The sequence below is a fragment of the Aquarana catesbeiana genome, linkage group LG07, assembly GCF_042186555.1.
Source record: "Aquarana catesbeiana isolate 2022-GZ linkage group LG07, ASM4218655v1, whole genome shotgun sequence".
Taxonomy (NCBI): Eukaryota; Metazoa; Chordata; class Amphibia; order Anura; family Ranidae; genus Aquarana; species Aquarana catesbeiana.
In genome coordinates, this window is record NC_133330.1 from 275,822,228 (window position 1) to 275,840,774 (window position 18,547).

At 39.7% G+C, this 18,547-nt stretch overlaps 1 protein-coding gene across 1 annotated transcript in view; it reads right to left on the bottom strand.

The window, feature by feature from the left end:
- The window catches only part of NCF2 (neutrophil cytosolic factor 2), a 60,718-nt gene that overhangs the window by 37,177 nt on the left and 4,994 nt on the right, over positions 1–18,547 (bottom strand). Inside the window, exons 3-7 of the mRNA XM_073593368.1 lie at positions 8,088–8,196; positions 6,188–6,325; positions 4,424–4,531; positions 4,087–4,146; positions 3,139–3,182 (exon numbers count right to left, since the gene is read on the bottom strand). Coding sequence (XP_073449469.1) covers positions 3,139–3,182; positions 4,087–4,146; positions 4,424–4,531; positions 6,188–6,325; positions 8,088–8,196 — 459 coding nt within the window. The remainder of the gene's footprint in view (positions 1–3,138; positions 3,183–4,086; positions 4,147–4,423; positions 4,532–6,187; positions 6,326–8,087; positions 8,197–18,547) is intronic.

Consider the following 18,547-nt stretch of genomic DNA (forward strand, 5'->3'; position numbering starts at 1 on the left):
TTGCCTAAATCTCTGTCTCCTCCTCTTCCGATTGCCCAACAAATACAATCCAAATTATTAACAACATAGATAACCACAATTCTGCCCCAAGCTACATCACTAATCTTGTCTCCATATATAACCCAAACCGTCTTCTCTGCTCCTCCCAAGACCTCCTTCTTTCTAGCTCCCTTGTCTCCTCCCATGCTCATCTTAAGGACATCTCCAGAACCTCTCCCATCCTCTGAAACTCTGTAACCCAATCTGCCCAGCTATCTAATATTCTGTCTACCTTTAACCAGTTAACGACCACCCACCGTACATATACTGCGTCAGGGTGGTCGCTCTGTGCCAGATCATGTACCTAGTATGTGATCTGACACTATCAGGTCTGGGGCGTGCATGCCGCCAGCAACCCACTCCCGCTGTGATTCTATACAGCTGGAGCCCAGCAGCGGGCACCGCTAACTTTATGTGCGCCGGCACCCGCCGAATACACAGGGCATAGGCAGAACAAAAAACAAGGAAGATTGTTGCACTGTCAGAAGGGAAGGCACAGATCCTCTGTTTCTGCTAAGCAGGAACACAGATCTTTGCCTTGCCCTATTCAAAGTACCTCCCCTACAGTGAGTAAGCACAACCTAGGCATACATTTAACCCCTTGATCGCCCCTGATGTTAACCCCTTCCCTGCCAGTGTCATTAGTACAGTGACAGTGCATAATTCTTAGCACTGATCACTGTATTGGTGTCACTGGTCCCCAAAAAAAAAGTGTCAGGTGTCCGATTTGTTCACTGCAATGTTGCAGTCCTGCTAAAGAAAATGGCCTGGTCATGAAGAGGGGTAAATCTTCTGGAACTGAAGTGGTTAAGCGATCCCTATTCAAGAAAAACGATTTTGTATTCACCTAACAACTGAGTTTTTTAATTTCTCCCATTAGCTCATCCTTCACAGTTTTTACCTTTTCCGACCACTTGCCTCTCCCTATTACATTGTAAGCTCTCAGGAGCAGGGCCCTCCTAACCCTCTTGTATTGAATTGTATTGTAACTGTACTGTCTCCTTTATAATGTAAAGCACTGTGCAAACTATTGGTGCTATACAATCCTGTATAATAATAATAATTTTAATTATATATAATAAATGTTCATTTCCTGTATTGGAGACGAGACAAGAAGTAAGTATACCTTTTCAAAATGAGGTTGAAATAAATAAATTTTTAGACATATGTCACTAAAACAAGGGTCTCCACTGGAGGATGTCCATTCTGTTTCTGTTCTGGCGACAATTAAAAATGTTGGCTAATGCCATCACTTTCAGTCCCAGTTCCAAAGGTCACTGGAACATATACAGTGAGGGAAAAAAAAGTGTTTGATCCCCTGCTAATTTTGTACGTTTGCCCACTGATAAAAAAAAAAAGATCAGTCTATCATTTTGATGGTAGGTTTATTTTAACCTTCCTGGCGGTATGATTATTTCAGATTTTTGCGTCTCAAAGCGGTACAATTATTTTGCATAGAAATTTGGCGTTTTATATTGTAGGCCTGTAATTCTTAGCAATAACACCACTTAAATCTGTCCACCAAGATTCTAGTAGATATCCCGGGTATGATGAAGTTTGAAACACAAAATCATAAATTATAATATAATAAATAAATAATTTTAAAAAATATATAATAATAATAATAAAATAAATTTCCCCACGACTCACTATCGTTCAATTCTGCAAGTGTTCTAATTTACTATAGCTGTTTTCTAGCTGGTCTAAAGCCACTTTTGACTTAAAGGGACACTTTTTGGTTGCTATGGAAAATCTCAAGTTTCCAGGCAGAAAGAACAGTATATATAATATAAAACTGCATGCAGGGCATTGGACAAAGCATTGGGGACAAAAGGGATGTGAAATGATTTCATACAGTACTGTAATATGTAAGATTACAGTATTGTATGTGTTATGATTTTTACAGTTTTTTGAATTTGCCGCCAGGCTCCGCCCCCATGCGTTGCGACACTCGCAGGGAACGGAACCCAGCACAGAGAGGCTTTGGGAGGAGGACAGAGCCCGCAGACACAGCGGGGGGACATCGCAGGATCCTGGGGACAAGGTAAGTACACTGCACATGGATCCTGCAATGCAATCACGAGTGTGACTCGGGGCTACCGCTAATGGTGCTGAAATTTAACCACGAGCCACGCTCGGGAGTACCGTCAGGGAGGCTACCAGTGAGAGACAGAATAACAACAAAAATATTCAGAAAAATGCATTTCAAAAAAGTTATAAATGGATTTGCATTTTAATGAGTGAAATAAGAATTTTACCCCTTCCAAAAACATGACTTAGTACTTGGTGGCAAAACCCTTGCTGGCAATCACAGAGGTCAGATGTTTCTTTAAGTTGGCCACCAGGTTTGCACACATCTCAGGAGGGATAGGAGGGATTTTGTCCCTCTCCTTTAAGTCATTAAAGTGATTGTAAAGTTGTTTGGTTTTTTTTTTGTTTTTTTAATAACAAACATGTTATACTTACCTTCTCTGTGCAAGGGTTTTGCACAAAGCGGCCCCGATCCTCCTTTTCTGGGGTCCTTCGGAGGCGCTCCTGGCTCCTCCTCATCATCGGGTGCCCCCACGGAGAGCCGCGTTCCATGGGAGCACTCGTGCGGGCGTGCCCCCAATTCCTGCTGCTGCGTCTGTTGACTTGGCGTTGTGTTTTGGGTAATTGTCATGCTGGAATACCCCGCTTTCAACGCCCGGCTAAGGGAAGGAACTCCCTTTAATAGAGTGCTCCAAATCTCAGCTCGTTACCTGTATAGAAGACACCTGGGAGCCAGAAATCTTGCTGATTGATAGGGGACCAAATATTTATTTCACTCATTAAAATGCAAATCAATTTACAACTTTTTTGAAATGCGTTTTTCTGGATATTTTTGTTGATATTCTATCTCTCTTTGTTAAAATAAACCTACCATTAAAATTATAGACTGATCATTTCTTTGTCAGTGGGCAAACATACAAAATCAGCAGGAGATCGAATACTTTTTCCCCCTCACTATATAGAGGGAAAAATCTCATACAGTCAGCAATAAAAATCTGATGGGGTTCTATTCCTTCCCTATTCTATTCAAAACAGATAGAAAAAAAGTTGGCTATAGATATTATTTACCGAAGTATTTCAGGGGCCTTTTGTCGAACTGGTGGGTTGTCACTCTGTAAAATGAAAACACACGGTATTAAAAATATTCCCCAAACTTTTGTACTAACTTTGACAACATTTTGTACTAACTTTGATCACAAATAAATTACAAAATCATCCCTGCTATCAACTAAATGGCACTTGCTCCCACTTTAAAGCTGTGAAAGAATTGCACAAGCAAAAGAATGGGATTTTGGGGGGGGGGGGGGGGGGGGAGGTGTTCTGTACAAAAATTGTGTTCACAGCACTCCCATAAATCAATTATTACAATACTTTTTTTTTTTTTAATCAGATCATTTTTATTACATTTTTCATATAGAACAATAAAAAGAGAACAATACATAGGAGATGGCCTACATGTGTGTTCAAAATGATACATGCAATGTAGTAAAGGTACAATATAAAACCAAGGAGTGGGCCTTGTATCAGCATACAACACAATTACAATACTTGAGGATGCAACAATTTAATTTATTGGTGCCTTTAATACATTTAGTTGCATTGTTACAAAATGTATTATACAGTATAGCATTAAAAGTCATAATGTTTTCAGGAAAAACTGAGTTTTCTGTTATTCATATGCCTAGTCACTATGAATCATAGCTGTCCTCTATATGATTCCTTGTTGGGAAGTTTCAGCTGGCTGAGCTCCCATCCAGCATTTTATTTCTGGAGTTATTTAATATTTTATGCTTCTAAGTTTAGTTGGCAAATTGCCACAACTCTAAGGGAGGGTGGGTGGATGAATATAGAAGAGGATCTGATATTTATCTGATCTATCTTAATCATATTCATACCTTATGAATCTCACCCATCCTCAGTACATACATACTGTATGCGTGACAAGTTGTCATGTTCCAGCACAGGCGCCATTTGCATGGCACAATATTCACTAAAATAAGAATAATTCAATTATACCTGAGGCTGCAGGGGTGCAAAACCGGAGAAATTGTCTTTGTCAACCACAGAGGCCACAACCTATGAAATAATGACATACAGCACTAAGTCCTCTATAGATACAGGTCGTTTATATCATTCATAATCAATGTACAGGTAACAGCACCATTCATAAACAGAAAGTAGCACAACAGCACTATGGGACAAAACGAAAGGACATTCACCTGGACCATAGACCAGTAATATATTAGAATATCTAAATAACAGCAAGAAATTATTAAAAAGAGAGGAAAACCTGTGAAAATGAAATTTGGCATTAGTTACATAATTTGAATAGTGTGAATGGTAATAAACATACCGTAGCTTTACCCAAATAGTCCTTCTTCTCCAATTGTTCCACAAGCTTCTCATTAGGTTGAAATAGGCGACCTTTAGGCATTTCTGTTAGTGGAAAATCTTTTTGTTTCTGTGACATAAATGATAAATGGGTGGTAGAAAATAGTGTGCAGTTCACCGACAATGTTGCTATGCCAAATTGATCATTATTTTAGGCTGTTCTAAATACCCAGGCACCTTTCAAAGGTCTACGAAAGAGGCCGGTTCCAGAATCTAATATCTCCATGTAATACAAATAGAAATTTTTAGATAAACCAAAGAGATTATTGAATATTAAACAGAAAAAATATTGTGAAGACTAGACATGTAGGTTTAAATCTCATGTAAATGACCGGTTGATGTTACACTACTTAAAGCGGAGGTCCACCCTAAAATAAAAAATTACATTAATATTCTCAAAAAAATATATAAAAAAAACAAACATTTTTTTTACTTACCAGAAACCCCTGTTGCTAGGCAGTCTTCCTAATATGCCTCTTCCTATTCCGCGGCGCTGTTCTCCTCTTCGGCGAGATGCCCCGTTGTCTTCTGGGACATGTGTGTATCCCAGAAATCAACAGGGCCATTCACAAAGTGCCGAGGAACTCGCGCATGCTCAGTAGGAAACCGCAAGGCTCGACTGCCTGTTTCCCTTCGTTAAGATGGCGGCGCCGGCACCTGATCCGATGGACGGATTGGCATCGGGGGGCTGACATCGCGGGCTCCCTGGACAGGTAAGTGTCCTAATTAAAAGTCAGCAGCTACAGTGTTTGTAGCTGCTAAATTTAAAAAAAAATCACGGCTGGAACACCGCTTTAAAGCTAAAGTACAGGATGTAGGAGCATAATTGCATGCAAAACTATTCCCACCTACATAAACATTACATGCTCACCTGCCTGTTTTTTTCTATTAATATTATTATGTGGTCTAAAATACATTAAACAACTTAAAAATGTCAATCACAGGACCATGGGCGTTCTTAAAGTGTTACTAAACCCAGGACCCTGCATTCACTATATCTGGTCTCCCACAATACACAGAATATGGAAATGCAATTATTTTAGTAAATATAAACTGCTAAATACCTTTTCTCATCAGCAGTATATAGCAATCTTGTGACTTCTATCAATGTCTGGTTAAAGCTTGTAGGAGGAGTTTTCATTCTACTCTGACTGTCCTATGAGGCTGCAAGACCCCTGACTGTCTGTCTGGACAGTGCTAATTGGCCCTTTGCTGATCACATGCACCCTCCCAAGGAAAGAAAACTCTTGCAATACACACCAAACACAGCATGTGCAAAGTGACTCCAAAGGCTCTGTCTTATCTGGAGATGGATTGGGGACAGTGGAAGAAGGGGAGGATCAAATAAATCAGGAATAAACACAATGCAGAGGATTACCCCTTAGGTCCCATGGTGAGTTTAACAAGCACGCTTTACTGCATATACAGACTGATTTTCCTGTTGTGGGTTTAGTAACACTTTAACTCCTTCTACACAACCTTTGCCTGCAGCAAAAATAATACAAAGCCCACATATCACTCAGTGTGTCCCCACTCTGGGACTATATGTACAATTTTTGCTGCTTCTGCAATGATGGGATGGTTAAAAACATTCTGACCACCTTTTACAATGCCCACAATGGATGGAGCTAGCATAAAATGATAATAGTGGGATGAGTCAGGTTCCCAGCCCTCTTCTACTCTCTGATCTATACCTACAGTATATCCCCTGCAAAATAATACATACCAGGATCTCTTGCATTGCTTTCTCTATCTTGGTGCCATGCCTTGGTTCTACCTTCTGACTGAGGGCCAGAATGAGATTCTCTTCTGCTTTTGCCCAGTTCCCCACTTTCGCATGTGCTAGTGCAACATTATATAATATCTGGAAGATAAATGTCAACAATTCATTGTAAATCTGAGAAAAGCCATAATACAAAAGTACTTTTCACTGATAAGTTAAAGGGGTTGTAAAGGTAATTTTTTTTTTAAATAACAAACATAGAATGCATTAAGGTGAAAAAACTTTTACCTTTACAACCCCTTTAATGGGGTTCTCCTCAGTTCAAGCCACTCTTGTTTGTTGCTAGTCATTTGGCTTCCATAGTATATTAGATTCTGTGAGTGTCACAGGCAACTGAGTTAGTCAGCAGGCAGGTTGAACAACCTGTCCACATGTAAGAAAATGATCACAGAGTATAAATTGTATATGTGAATAGTAGCAAGTGCATAGATCACAGTCACAACTCTAAAACAACTCTACTATATATTGAATCACAATGATTCTCCAAAATGGGCCATTCGTGCCTTCTTACAACTGTCACAAAACTCAGTCCAAGCTAGTAAAATGCCTACAGGTGAAGTTTTGCTAAACAGTAAAGCTGTAGCAGTTAGGCCCCTTTCACACTGGGGCGGTGGGGGCGTCGGCGGTACAACAGCGCTATTTTTAGCGCTGCTGTACCGTCGTTCTTGCAGCAGTATTCAGCCGCTAGCGGTGCGGTTTTAACCCCCGCTGGCAGCCGAAAAAGGGTTAAAATCCCTTGTACAGCGCGCCTATAGCCGCGGCATTGCCGCGGTATAGCCGCGCTGTCCCATTGATTTCAATGGGCAGGAGCGGTGAAGGAGCGGTGAATACACCGCTCCTTCACCGCTCCAAAAAAGCGGTTTGCAGGACTTTTTTCACTGTCCTGCCTGCGCACCGCTTCAGTGTGAAAGCCCTCGGGCTTTCACACTGAACAAACAGCGGAGGCTGTTTAGGGGCGGTTTGCAGGCGGTATTTTTAGCGCAATACCGCCTGCAAACCACCCCAGTGTGAAAGGGGTCTTAATGTAATTTTCTACATCACATGGAAACAAAGGAGGTTATTTACGAAAGGCAAATCCACTTTGCACTACAAGTGCAAACTGCACTTGGAAGTGCAGTCACTGTAAATCTGAGGGGTAGATCTAAAATGAGGGGAAGCTCTGCTGATTTTATCATCCAATCATGTGCAAGCTAAAATGCTTTTTTTAAATTTTCCTTGCATGTCCCCCTTTGATCTACAGCGACTGCACTTCCAAGTGCACTTTGCACTTGTAGTGCAAAGTGTATTTGCCTTTAGTAAATAACCCCTATAGTTCTCTAAAAGGTACTCACAAACTGGTGTTTCTCAGCTGGTACTTTAGAGGTGTCACAAACTACTACTTTCTTTCTTTCTTTTTTCCTTTCCTTTCCTTTCTTCCTTTCCTTTCTTTCTCTCTTTCTTTTTATTTCTTTCTCTTTTTCTTTCTATTTTTCATTTTCTCTTTCTTTCTTTCTTTCATTCTCTCTCTTTCTCTCTCTCTCTCTCTCTCTTTCTCTCAAAGAGATCATGTGAACAAATGCCAAGGCTTCTTCTCTGTGGGCAGCACCTGACCAAAATCTGATGCTGAATTTTTTCAGGATAAATGTCTCAGCTGTTCAAGTACTATCCACTCCAACCAGGCCATTTGGAGTGCTTTAAATTTACAGTTGAGCATAGGTCTAAATTAAATAATTCTATATTAGTCCCATCTACCCCATAAAACCAGGTGAAACTTGCAAAAGGCAAGCATATGCCTTCTTACTGTACATGATGACCATACTGTAACTGTTGAGAGAAACAATTCTGCAGTATTACTGTATCTCACCTCACAGCTGTAGAGTTTAAATGTCAAGCCCAGAATTTTGTAGTCAATCAATTGATTTCCTCTTAATTCAGTGAAGCAGCGAGCAAAGTCCTGAAGTGCTTCTTGATACCTGAATGCAAATATATACCTAAATGTAATCTGGATGTACATATATATACATACATACATATATATGTGTATATGGAGTCATGCATCAGCTTGAATTATGTGTGTACAACGATTATCAATGTCTACCACAAGCCTTTAAAAATATATTTTTGTGTTAAGTATTCTATAATTTTTTGGCAAGAAAGGCTCTTACAATCTAATCTGTAAGTGGAGATTTTTTTTTTTTAACAAAAAATGCACACAACATTTCATATGCGCATATCTTTATTTGATAAATAGTTTAAACCACCCATTGGGGTGGCTCGGTGGGTGGCGCCTCCATGACGTTTGGGTAGACTGTGAGCCATAAATGGAGTTTGGTGGGCACCTTGTATGGTATAGACACCTGGAGCACTGCTTAGGCCACTGGGGACTTTCTAGATTTATTATAACACCTTAAAAAGCAGGTTTGCTTTTTGCACTTTTTGATATTTTTTTTAAACCATAATAAAGATCCTCATTTACTTTCTCAAGCATCAATTTATTTTTTTCTCATACACTAGTTGTGGTTTGAATTGGCCGATTAAATGCAGGTTTGTCTGCCTGATTTTTAATATGTAAATGGATGATCAGTATATTATCACTATCTGTTCTTCTGGCCGTGCAGTTTTTCTGTTCTCGCTCCTTTTTCACCCTTTCCTTTGGTGACTCCACTCCCCCCACAGCTCCCGGTACAGATTTGCCTTGATGCTACCCTTTCTGGAAGTCTGTGGTCTCAATTTGGGCTGATTTAGAAGTTATAATCTTTTTTTTTTCTGTGTTGGTTGAACTGGACGGACCAGATTATGTAACTATATAATACATTATTTTATATATTTGACTTTTTAGTCTGAATACCAAATCATGGTCTCCTCTACGCTACCTTTAATATTTATTTGCATTTCTCAGAGATTCTGGAAATTGCATTGACTCCTGATGAAGTAAATTTTAGCTCACAAAACGCGTTAAGAAATGAGACGTGCCTTCTTATTTGATGGAATTGTATGCAAATTTTCTCCAAGATTAATATGGTGCAAATGACATGCGATATCAAGTATGTTGTCAATATGTAAAACACCACAAATTGTATTAAATCAGCCATTTGTCTTTTATGTTTCCCTATGACGTATCTTTGTACCTATTTATCTATACTAATAAAAAATGAATTCATTTTAAAGACGTGGTTATTATACAATGGTTTTGTACTTTAGAAGTCCCATGGGTAGCAATTTTGTGATGTGTATTACAAGAATAGTAGGGATGTTGGTACATCAATATGTGTGTCAGATCACTATAATAACTATGTAAGTTATTTGAGAAATAGATTAAACTAGTAAGGCCATTGATGCATGAATACTTTTACAACTAGTGGAGACGCCTCTGTTGGCAATAACCTCAAACTATTGCTACTGTTGGAACATGATCAGGAGGACCTGTGCAGAAGCTAGAAGTATTTTTGTCTTATTCCTGTATACAAAACAATTTCAGTCCATGGATAGTTTTGGATGCTTGCTTGTAAGCACTACTTCATATGCCACCATATCATTTTCAGTGACATTAGGTTAGGACTTGTACCTAACATACAGAGTGAGCACCTCTGATTTGCACCAAGGTTGTGAATCAATCAACAAATTTTAGGTTTTGGGTCTGCTGTAGTGTTTAAGAAGCATGCAATGGATACCAAAATTTTGAAAATTCCTTTTTGTTCAAAATGTTATTGTCAGAGAAGAAAAGCACATGAGCCTGCTGATCACCATTCATTAAATATTGAGCTAGGCTCAAAAACGCATATGGCATTACCGCTGCTATTGTCCTATGTGTGTGGATGGATGGATATATACACTATATTACCATAAGTATTGTGACGCCTGCCTTTACACACACATGAACTTTAATGGCATCCAAGTCTTAGTCTGTAGGGTTCAATATTGAGTTGGCCCACCCTTTGCAGCTATAACAGCTTCAACTCTTCTGGGAAGTGCGTCCACAAGGTTTAAGAGTGTGTCTATGGGAATGTTTGACCATTCTTCCAGAAGTGCATTTGTGAGGTCAGGCACTGATGTTGGACGAGAAGGCCTGGCTCACAGTCTCCACTCAAATTCATCCCAAAGGTGTTCTATTAGGTTTAGGTCAGGACTCTGTGCAGGCCAGTCAAGTTCCTCCAACCCAAACTCGCTCATCCATGTCTTTATGGGCCAACTCAATATTGAACCCTATGGACTATGACTGGGGTGCCATTAAAGTTCATGTGCGTGTAAAGGCAGGCGTCCCAATACTTTGGGTAATATAGTGGGTTTTTTTATGTATACAGAGTTTCTCACAAAAGTAAGTACACCCCTCACATTTTTGAAAATATTTTATTATATCTTTTCATGTGACAACACTGAAGAAATGACACTTTGCTACAATGTAAAGTAGTGAGTGTATAGCTTGTATAACATTGTAAATTTGTCCCCTCAAAATAACTCAACACACAGCCATTAATGTCTAAACCGCTTGCAACAAAAGTGAGTACACCCCTAAGTGAAAATGTCCAAATTGGGCGCAATTACCCATTTTCCCTTCCCGGTGTCATGTGACTCATTAATGTTACAAGGTTACGGCACATTCACTGAAGCAAACAGCACGTACGTGCCATGGCTTCAGTTTGCTTCAGTGCGCATGTGCCGATGACGTTGGCACATGCAAATACAGGGGATATCTCCTAAACCGTACAGGTTTAGGAGATATCCTGGGTAGCTACAGGTAAGCCTTATTATAGGCTTACCTGTAGCAAAAAGTGGTCTGTAAGCATTTACAACCACTTTAAAGATTGCCAAGACCCTGAAACTGAGCTGCAGCACGGTGGCCAAGATCATACAGCAGTTTAACAGGACAGGTTCCACTCAGAACAGGCCTCACCATGGTTGACCAAAGAAGTTGAGTTCACATGCTCAGCGTCATATCCAGCGGTTGTCTTTGGGAAATAGATGTATAAATGCTGCCAGCATTGCTGCAGAGGTTGAAGGGGTGAGGGGTCAGCCTGTCAGTGCTCAGACCATACGCCGAACACTGCATCAAATTGGTCTGCATGGCTTTCTTCTCAGAAGGAAGCCTCTTCTAAAGATGATGCAGAAGAAAGCCTGCAAACAGTTTGCTGAAGACAAGCAGACTAAGGACATGGATTACTGGAACCATGTCCTGTGGTCTGATGAGACCAAGATAAACTTATTTGGTTCAGATGGTGTCAAGCGTGTGTGGCGGGAACCAGGCGAGGAGTACAGAGACAAGTGTGTCTTGCCTACAGTCAAGCATGGTGGTGGGAGTGTCATGGTCTGGGACTGCATGAGTGCTGCCGGAACTGGGGAGCTACAGTTCATTGAGGGAACCATGAATGCCAACATGTACTGTGACATACTGAAGCAGAGCATGATCCCCTCCCTTCGGAGACTGGGCCGCAGGGCAGTATTCCAACATGAAAACGATCCCAAACACACCTCCAAGATGATCACTGCCTTGCTAAAGAAGCTGAGGGTAAAGGTGATGGACTGGCTAAGCGTGTCTCCAGACCTAAACCCTATTGAGCATCTGTGAGGCATCCTCAAAGGGAAGGTGGAGGCGCGCAAGGTCTCTAACATCTACCAGCTCCAAGATGTTGTCATGAAGGAGTTTAAGAAGACTCCAGTGGCAACCTGTGAAGCTCTGGTGAACTCCATGCCCAAGATGGTTAAGGCAGTGCTGGAAAATAATCATGGCCACACAAAATAATAACACTTTGGGCCCAATTTGGACACCCTTTAGGGGTGTACTCACTTTTGTTGCCAGCGGTTTAGACATTAATGGCTGTGTGTTGAGTTATTTTGAGGGGACAGCAAATTTACACTGTTATACAAGCTGTACACTCACTACTTTACATTGTAGCAAAGTATCATTTCTTCAGTGTTGTTACATGAAAAGATAGAATAAAATATTTACAAAAATTTGAGGGGAGTACTCACTTTTGTGAGATACTGTAACAGGCCTACAGTTATAGCAAAGGCATTATCCAACTTTAGTCAAAGCTGCACAGTTTGTTTTAATTGTCAGGTAAAAACAAAAAGAGAAGGAGCGCCACTAAGTAAAATCATTTATTCACAAATATAAAATTAAAGTATCAACTTACAATAGGGAGCGGTATGTTGAGTAGACAGGAAAAACCCAGATGGAAGAAGGGAAAAAAACAATCAGCGGTTCCCAGGGAATGCCTCCAAGCATAATGCAGTCTGGCGGGGAAGCCAGGACGGTACAAAGCCTGTATCTGCGGGAGGAGGGAGCGGCAGCCCAGGAAGCAGCTGGCAGTGTTATCGATAGGGAGAACAAACACAACGCGTTTCTGAGCATGCGCAGGGTCCGTACGGCGCCTGCGCGCTCCTTTTTCAAGTGTAGGGGAAAGTGAAAGGCTATATATAGCGAACCCAGACTAATAAATAAGCTATCGCAGCTGATTAAGATCATTGCAGGAATGTCGGTAAACGGGCAATTGCAATTATATGTATCATGGCCGGAGCACATATACATATATTTATAAAAAAAAACCACAAGGGAAAAAAAGATAACTAGAAAATAATATGTATACAATTAGTGAGTAATTTAAAAGGAGATTATCTAAAACATAGATATATATATATATATATATATATATATATATATATATATATCTGAGCATATATGATAAGTCTATCATATAAGAATGTGTGACCACAAGGTGAATGGAATAATGAAATAAGATAGGAGATATATGAAAAATGAAAATAAAAATAAATAGATAAAATTATCTTGACAAATTAAAAAATGGAAAAAGGAAGGAAATATATATACATGTATGGAAAAAATAATAATAAAAATTAAAGCATATATATAATGATATGATAAAAAAATAATAATAGTAAAACTAGATAATAATAATAAAAATGAATTGTTAGTAATGGGTGTGCTGATAATGGAGAGATGATAGTGGAGGTAAAAGATTATTGCTGTATATAATAACTAGAATATACTGAGTGTCACGCCCCTGAATGGTTGGTGCGACAGGTAAAAAACAAAAAGATATATATATATATATATATATATATGAGGTGTATTAATTGTGTTGAATTGTGACTTATGATACAACCATAATCGCATACAAATGATATATGACAAAAGAGCATGAATTACATTGTTCCCAGATAGCCAGTGATAAGCTGGCAAACTAAACAAGGATAAGAAAACATTCTGAATATTTAGCGGATAGTATTAATTTCCAGTTCCTCATTGAGTCCATTAGGGGCAAGCGTGTCAAGGGTATAAATCCAGAACGTTTCGCGCTCGCACAATCGCGAGAAACGCTCCGCTTCAGAAAGATCTTTTGGTATGGACTCAATGACCCAGAAAATCATAAATCAATACCGGCACTTATGTCTCTATCACCGTTTTCTAGGGTGCCCACCCATAGTCTCAATAACACATACACTGTTCCCCCCAAGGGCCCTGCTTCCATTGCCAATTCTTCCAATGTATCTAACAATTACGCCAACCCATATAGGACCCGCCCATTACCCCAGAGGATACCTACCAAACAAAGACCCAAACATAGACCTGCAGCCCCCTCTCATAAAAATAGGGCACCCACCAACAAGGTGCCTACTGGGTCTGTGAAAGTCCATGATAGCCGCACTGAAACATCTTCTACCACGTCCGGTATGAAAGCTATACCTGCTACACCTCTTAACTCTGATTCACCACATTCTGACGCTTCTCCCCAGATTGCTTGCAATTCACCAGCTTCTGGGGCCCCCTCATCCAGTACTGCTGTTATTGGACATATTACCACCGATATTACCGGCAATCCCAATCCACCCTCATCCACACTTGACCTCTTGTTAGGTGACTTCCAAAAGGGCGAAATACCCCTACATTCTGCTTCCCTTTCATTTTCTCCTTTTTTTAGACAAAGGTGTTCACCCAAAAACTCGACAAAAAAGAAAATACATTGACGAGGATGTAGGGGAGGACGCCACAAAAATAAACACCAGCGCCAAACTACAGAAACGATAAAACTGTTTAATTTATCGTCTCATGTATTAACTAAAGAGGATATCTCTTTGCGTTGTAGGGGCCTTACTTTTTCTCCCACCACACAACCCAATTCGTTTCAGCTATTTAAGGATTTAAATAGGTTCATCAGAAATCTTACTCTGAAAAGGTTTTTTCATATACAATCTAAAAAAATTTATTGAACCCCCGACTTCGCCTCCCCCTATTCCAGCTGTCACTAACCTGGAGGTAGAGATGGATAGTCCTCCGAGTACCTATAATGATCCAGCTGAGGCTGATGATATATTGGATGTAGACCCCAACTATGAGTTGCATAGACAAGTGTAGCGCTATAGATTTTTAGAAGCTTGTGATATAACTTATATAAAAATATGAAAAAGAAAAGTCTATGTCAATCCACAATATACAAAAATTTGAAAAATTAAAAAATTAAAAAATTTAAGTCTCTGGTACTCTTCAGGTGTCTCTTCAAATACAAAAGACTGTTGTTAGTCCAAAAGGTATAAATTCCTTAATCACCACGTGGATAACACATGCAAAGAATTAAGTGTGATGGACCCTCTACATAGAAAGAGTGAAGGCTTACCAGAGGGATTGAACTCATAAGAACATACGTTCAATGAGTCAATCTAGCTTGTATCACCAACAGGCAATCAAAAGGAAGGACCTCCCAACTGGATGGCGACAAAGCTCCAAATGTATCCAGAATCGTGAAGGAACTTTCTTTGAAATGGATGGCAAACCCGACAAAACAGCAGCTCACACAACAAATAAGGATATTGTCAAAAATAAGTGCATAGACAAGTGTAGCGCTATAGATTTTTAGAAGCTTGTGATATAACTTATATAAAAATATGAAAAAGAAAAGTCTATGTCAATCCACAATATACAAAAAATTGAAAAATTAAAAAATTTAAAAACTATGAGTTGTACACGCAGCATTTTCAAACATCTCCCCCAGTAATACTTATTTCATTAAAACCTAAGTCTTCTTTTTACCCCACCCAATCAAAGGGACCCTATCTGGAGGCCTTTTATAGGGTTGTGTTTGAGGATTTCCAAACACTTTGCCAAAAACCAACCAAAAAACACAGCAAACACAATCTAACCTCTGGAGAATTAATGTCCTTGAAACAATTTTTGAATAATCCAGAGCTGGTTATCAAACAAGCCGATAAGGGCGGGGGGATCGTCACTTTAGATAAATCCACATACGTAGCTGAAGCCATGAGGCTACTTTCTGACAGTAAAACCTATAAAAAATTGTCTTGCGACCCCTTACCCTCCTTTCGTATGGAAGCTGATCTCCTTATCACGCACGCCATCAATGATCATGTTCTTGACAAAAAGGAAGCTGCCTTTATACGTAAAGATTTTTACAGCAGGCCCTATTTTTATCATTTGCCCAAATTACATAAAGATGCACAAAATCCACCTGGCAGACCCATTGTGGCCTCCATAAATAGCATCACTAGTGGATTTTCTTTATATATAGACTCCTTCTTGCAACCCTTGGCCCAAGCCCTACAGTCCTACATACATGACTCTACACACTTAATGGAACTTTTGTCCTCCTATAAGTGGACTGAAAACTACTCCTGGCTATCCCTTGACGTTAATTCGTTATATACGTCTATCCCACCTCCCGCCTCACCCACAATTATTTCCATTTTGAAGACCAGTTTTACTTACAGACCCATGGTACTGCCATGGGCGTGAATTTTGCCCCATCTTATGCCAATTTGACCATGGGCCATTGGGAAAATCTATTCATCTGGAACAACAACCCCTTTGCCCAGCATATAGTCTTTTTTGGTCGTTACATCGACAATATCGTCGTCATCTGGGATGGTTCCCCCTCCCAGATTGATGACTTCATCGTCCACTGTAACACCAATGACCTGGGTCTCTCTTTCACAGCAGTTTGGAACAAGGATAGCTTAGCCTTTCTTGATTTAGAACTTAATCATGAGGGTGATCAAATCTTCTCTCGTAACTACACCAAGGCCACTGCTGGAAACTCCTACTTGCACTATGACAGCTGCCACCACCCTCTATGGAAGAACAATATTCCGAAAGGACAGTTCTGCAGACTCAGGCAAAACTGTACGTCACTCAGAGTACGCATCTCAAAAGCAAGTTTCTAGAGAAAGGTTACCCCACACCATTGATAGAACAGGCTTACAATCAATATTTGCCAGGCAAGAAACCCAAGACCACAAAACCCCCAGAAGAACCGGAGGTACGTTTCATTACGGGTTTTCATAGCCAACACAGAAAGATGGAAAATATACTTTCCAAACATTGGAATATCCTCAAACAAGACCCTCATTTGAACACCTTTCTGCGTCAAAGGCCCAATGTAACCTACAGAAGGGCCCCTAACTTGAAAAATAAAATAGCACCCAGTAAGTTAAAATGCAAGACCAAAGACAACTCCCTTTGTCTCATCCCCCTAGTAGGAATGTATAGGTGTAACAAACCATTGTGTTTAACCTGTAGCTTTGTGAACCATGGCCAAAAAAGTTTTACCCACAAAGGTAGACTTTTTTCCTTCGATAAATTCCATAACTGTTCCAGCGACTACGTGGTATATTGCCTCATATGCCCTTGTAAACTCTTGTATGTAGGCCGGACCATCTGCCCATTAAGACAGCGCTTTGGTAAGCACCGTCGTTTGGTCGAATTAGGCAGCGACAAACACAGTGTACCTCGTCACTTTTTAAAGTACCATTCTCGCTCCACTAGAGGCCTACAAGTCTGGGTCATTGAGTCCATACCAAAAGATCTTTCTGAAGCGGAGGGTTTCTCGCGATTGTGCGAGCGCGACACGTTCTGGATTTATACCCTTGACACGCTTGCCCCTAATGGACTCAATGAGGAACTGGAAATTAATACTATCCTCTAAATATTCAGAATGTTTTCTTATCCTTGTTTAGTTTGCCAGCTTATCACTGGCTATCTGGGAACAATGTAATTCATGCTCTTTTGTCATATATCATTTGTATGCGATTATGGTTGTATCATAAGTCGCAATTCAACACAATTAATACACCTCATATATATATCTTTTTGTTTTTACCTGTCGCACCAACCATTCAGGGGCGTGACACTCAGTATATTCTAGTTATTATATACAGCAATAATCTTTTACCTCCACTATCATCTCTCCATTATCAGCACACCCATTACTAACAATAAATTTTTATTATTATTATCTACTTTTACTATTATTATTTTTTATCATATCATTATATATATGCTTTAATTTTTATTATTATTTTTTTCCATACATGTATATATATTTCCTTCCTTTTTCCATTTTTTAATTTGTCAAGATAATTTTATCTATTTATTTTTATTTTCATTTTTCATATATCTCCTATCTTATTTCATTACTCCATTCACCTTGTGGTCACACATTCTTATATGATAGGCTTATCATATATGCTCAGATATATATATATTTATATATATATATATATATATATATATATATATATATATTATTATATATTATTATTATATAATTGCCCGTTTACTGACATTCCTGCAATGATCTTAGTCAGCTGCGATAGCTTATTTATTAGTCTTGGTTCAATATATATAGCTTTTCACTTTCCCCTTACTCTACACTTGAAAAAGGAGCGCGCAGTCGCCGTACGGACCCTGTGCATGCTCAGAAACGCGTTGTGTTTGTTCTCCCTATCGATAACACTGCCAGCTGCTTCCTGGGCTGCCGCTCCGTCCTCCCGCAGATACAGGCTTTGTACCGTCCTGGCTTCCCCGCCAGACTGCGTTATGCTTGGAGGCATTCCCTGGGAACCGCTGATTGTTTTTTTCCCTTCTTCCATCTGGGTTTTTCCTGTCTACTCAACATACCGCTCCCTATTGTAAGTTGATACTTTAATTTTATATTTGTGAATAAATGATTTTACTTAGTGGCGCTCCTCTCTCTTTTTGTTTTTACCTGGATGGATCTGAGCTGACTTCTCTCTATAAGAAGAGCTGCCTTTTGTGAATCTGGCTACACAGCACCCCACAAGAAAAGAAAAGTTTTACATCCGGTGTTTTCATTTACCTATGACTTATCCTCCAGGGATCTTCTCCTGCATTATAGACTGTTTCCTGGTTTCTGTTTAAGACTCCCAACACCATCCTGATTACACCGTGATTGATCCAGCTTTATTCATTTTCTCTTATAGTTATTTGCCTTACAGCCTCTGAGCGCCAGTTTTTAGTTTTATTGTTTTAATTGTCAGGCACCCCCTACCTGCATA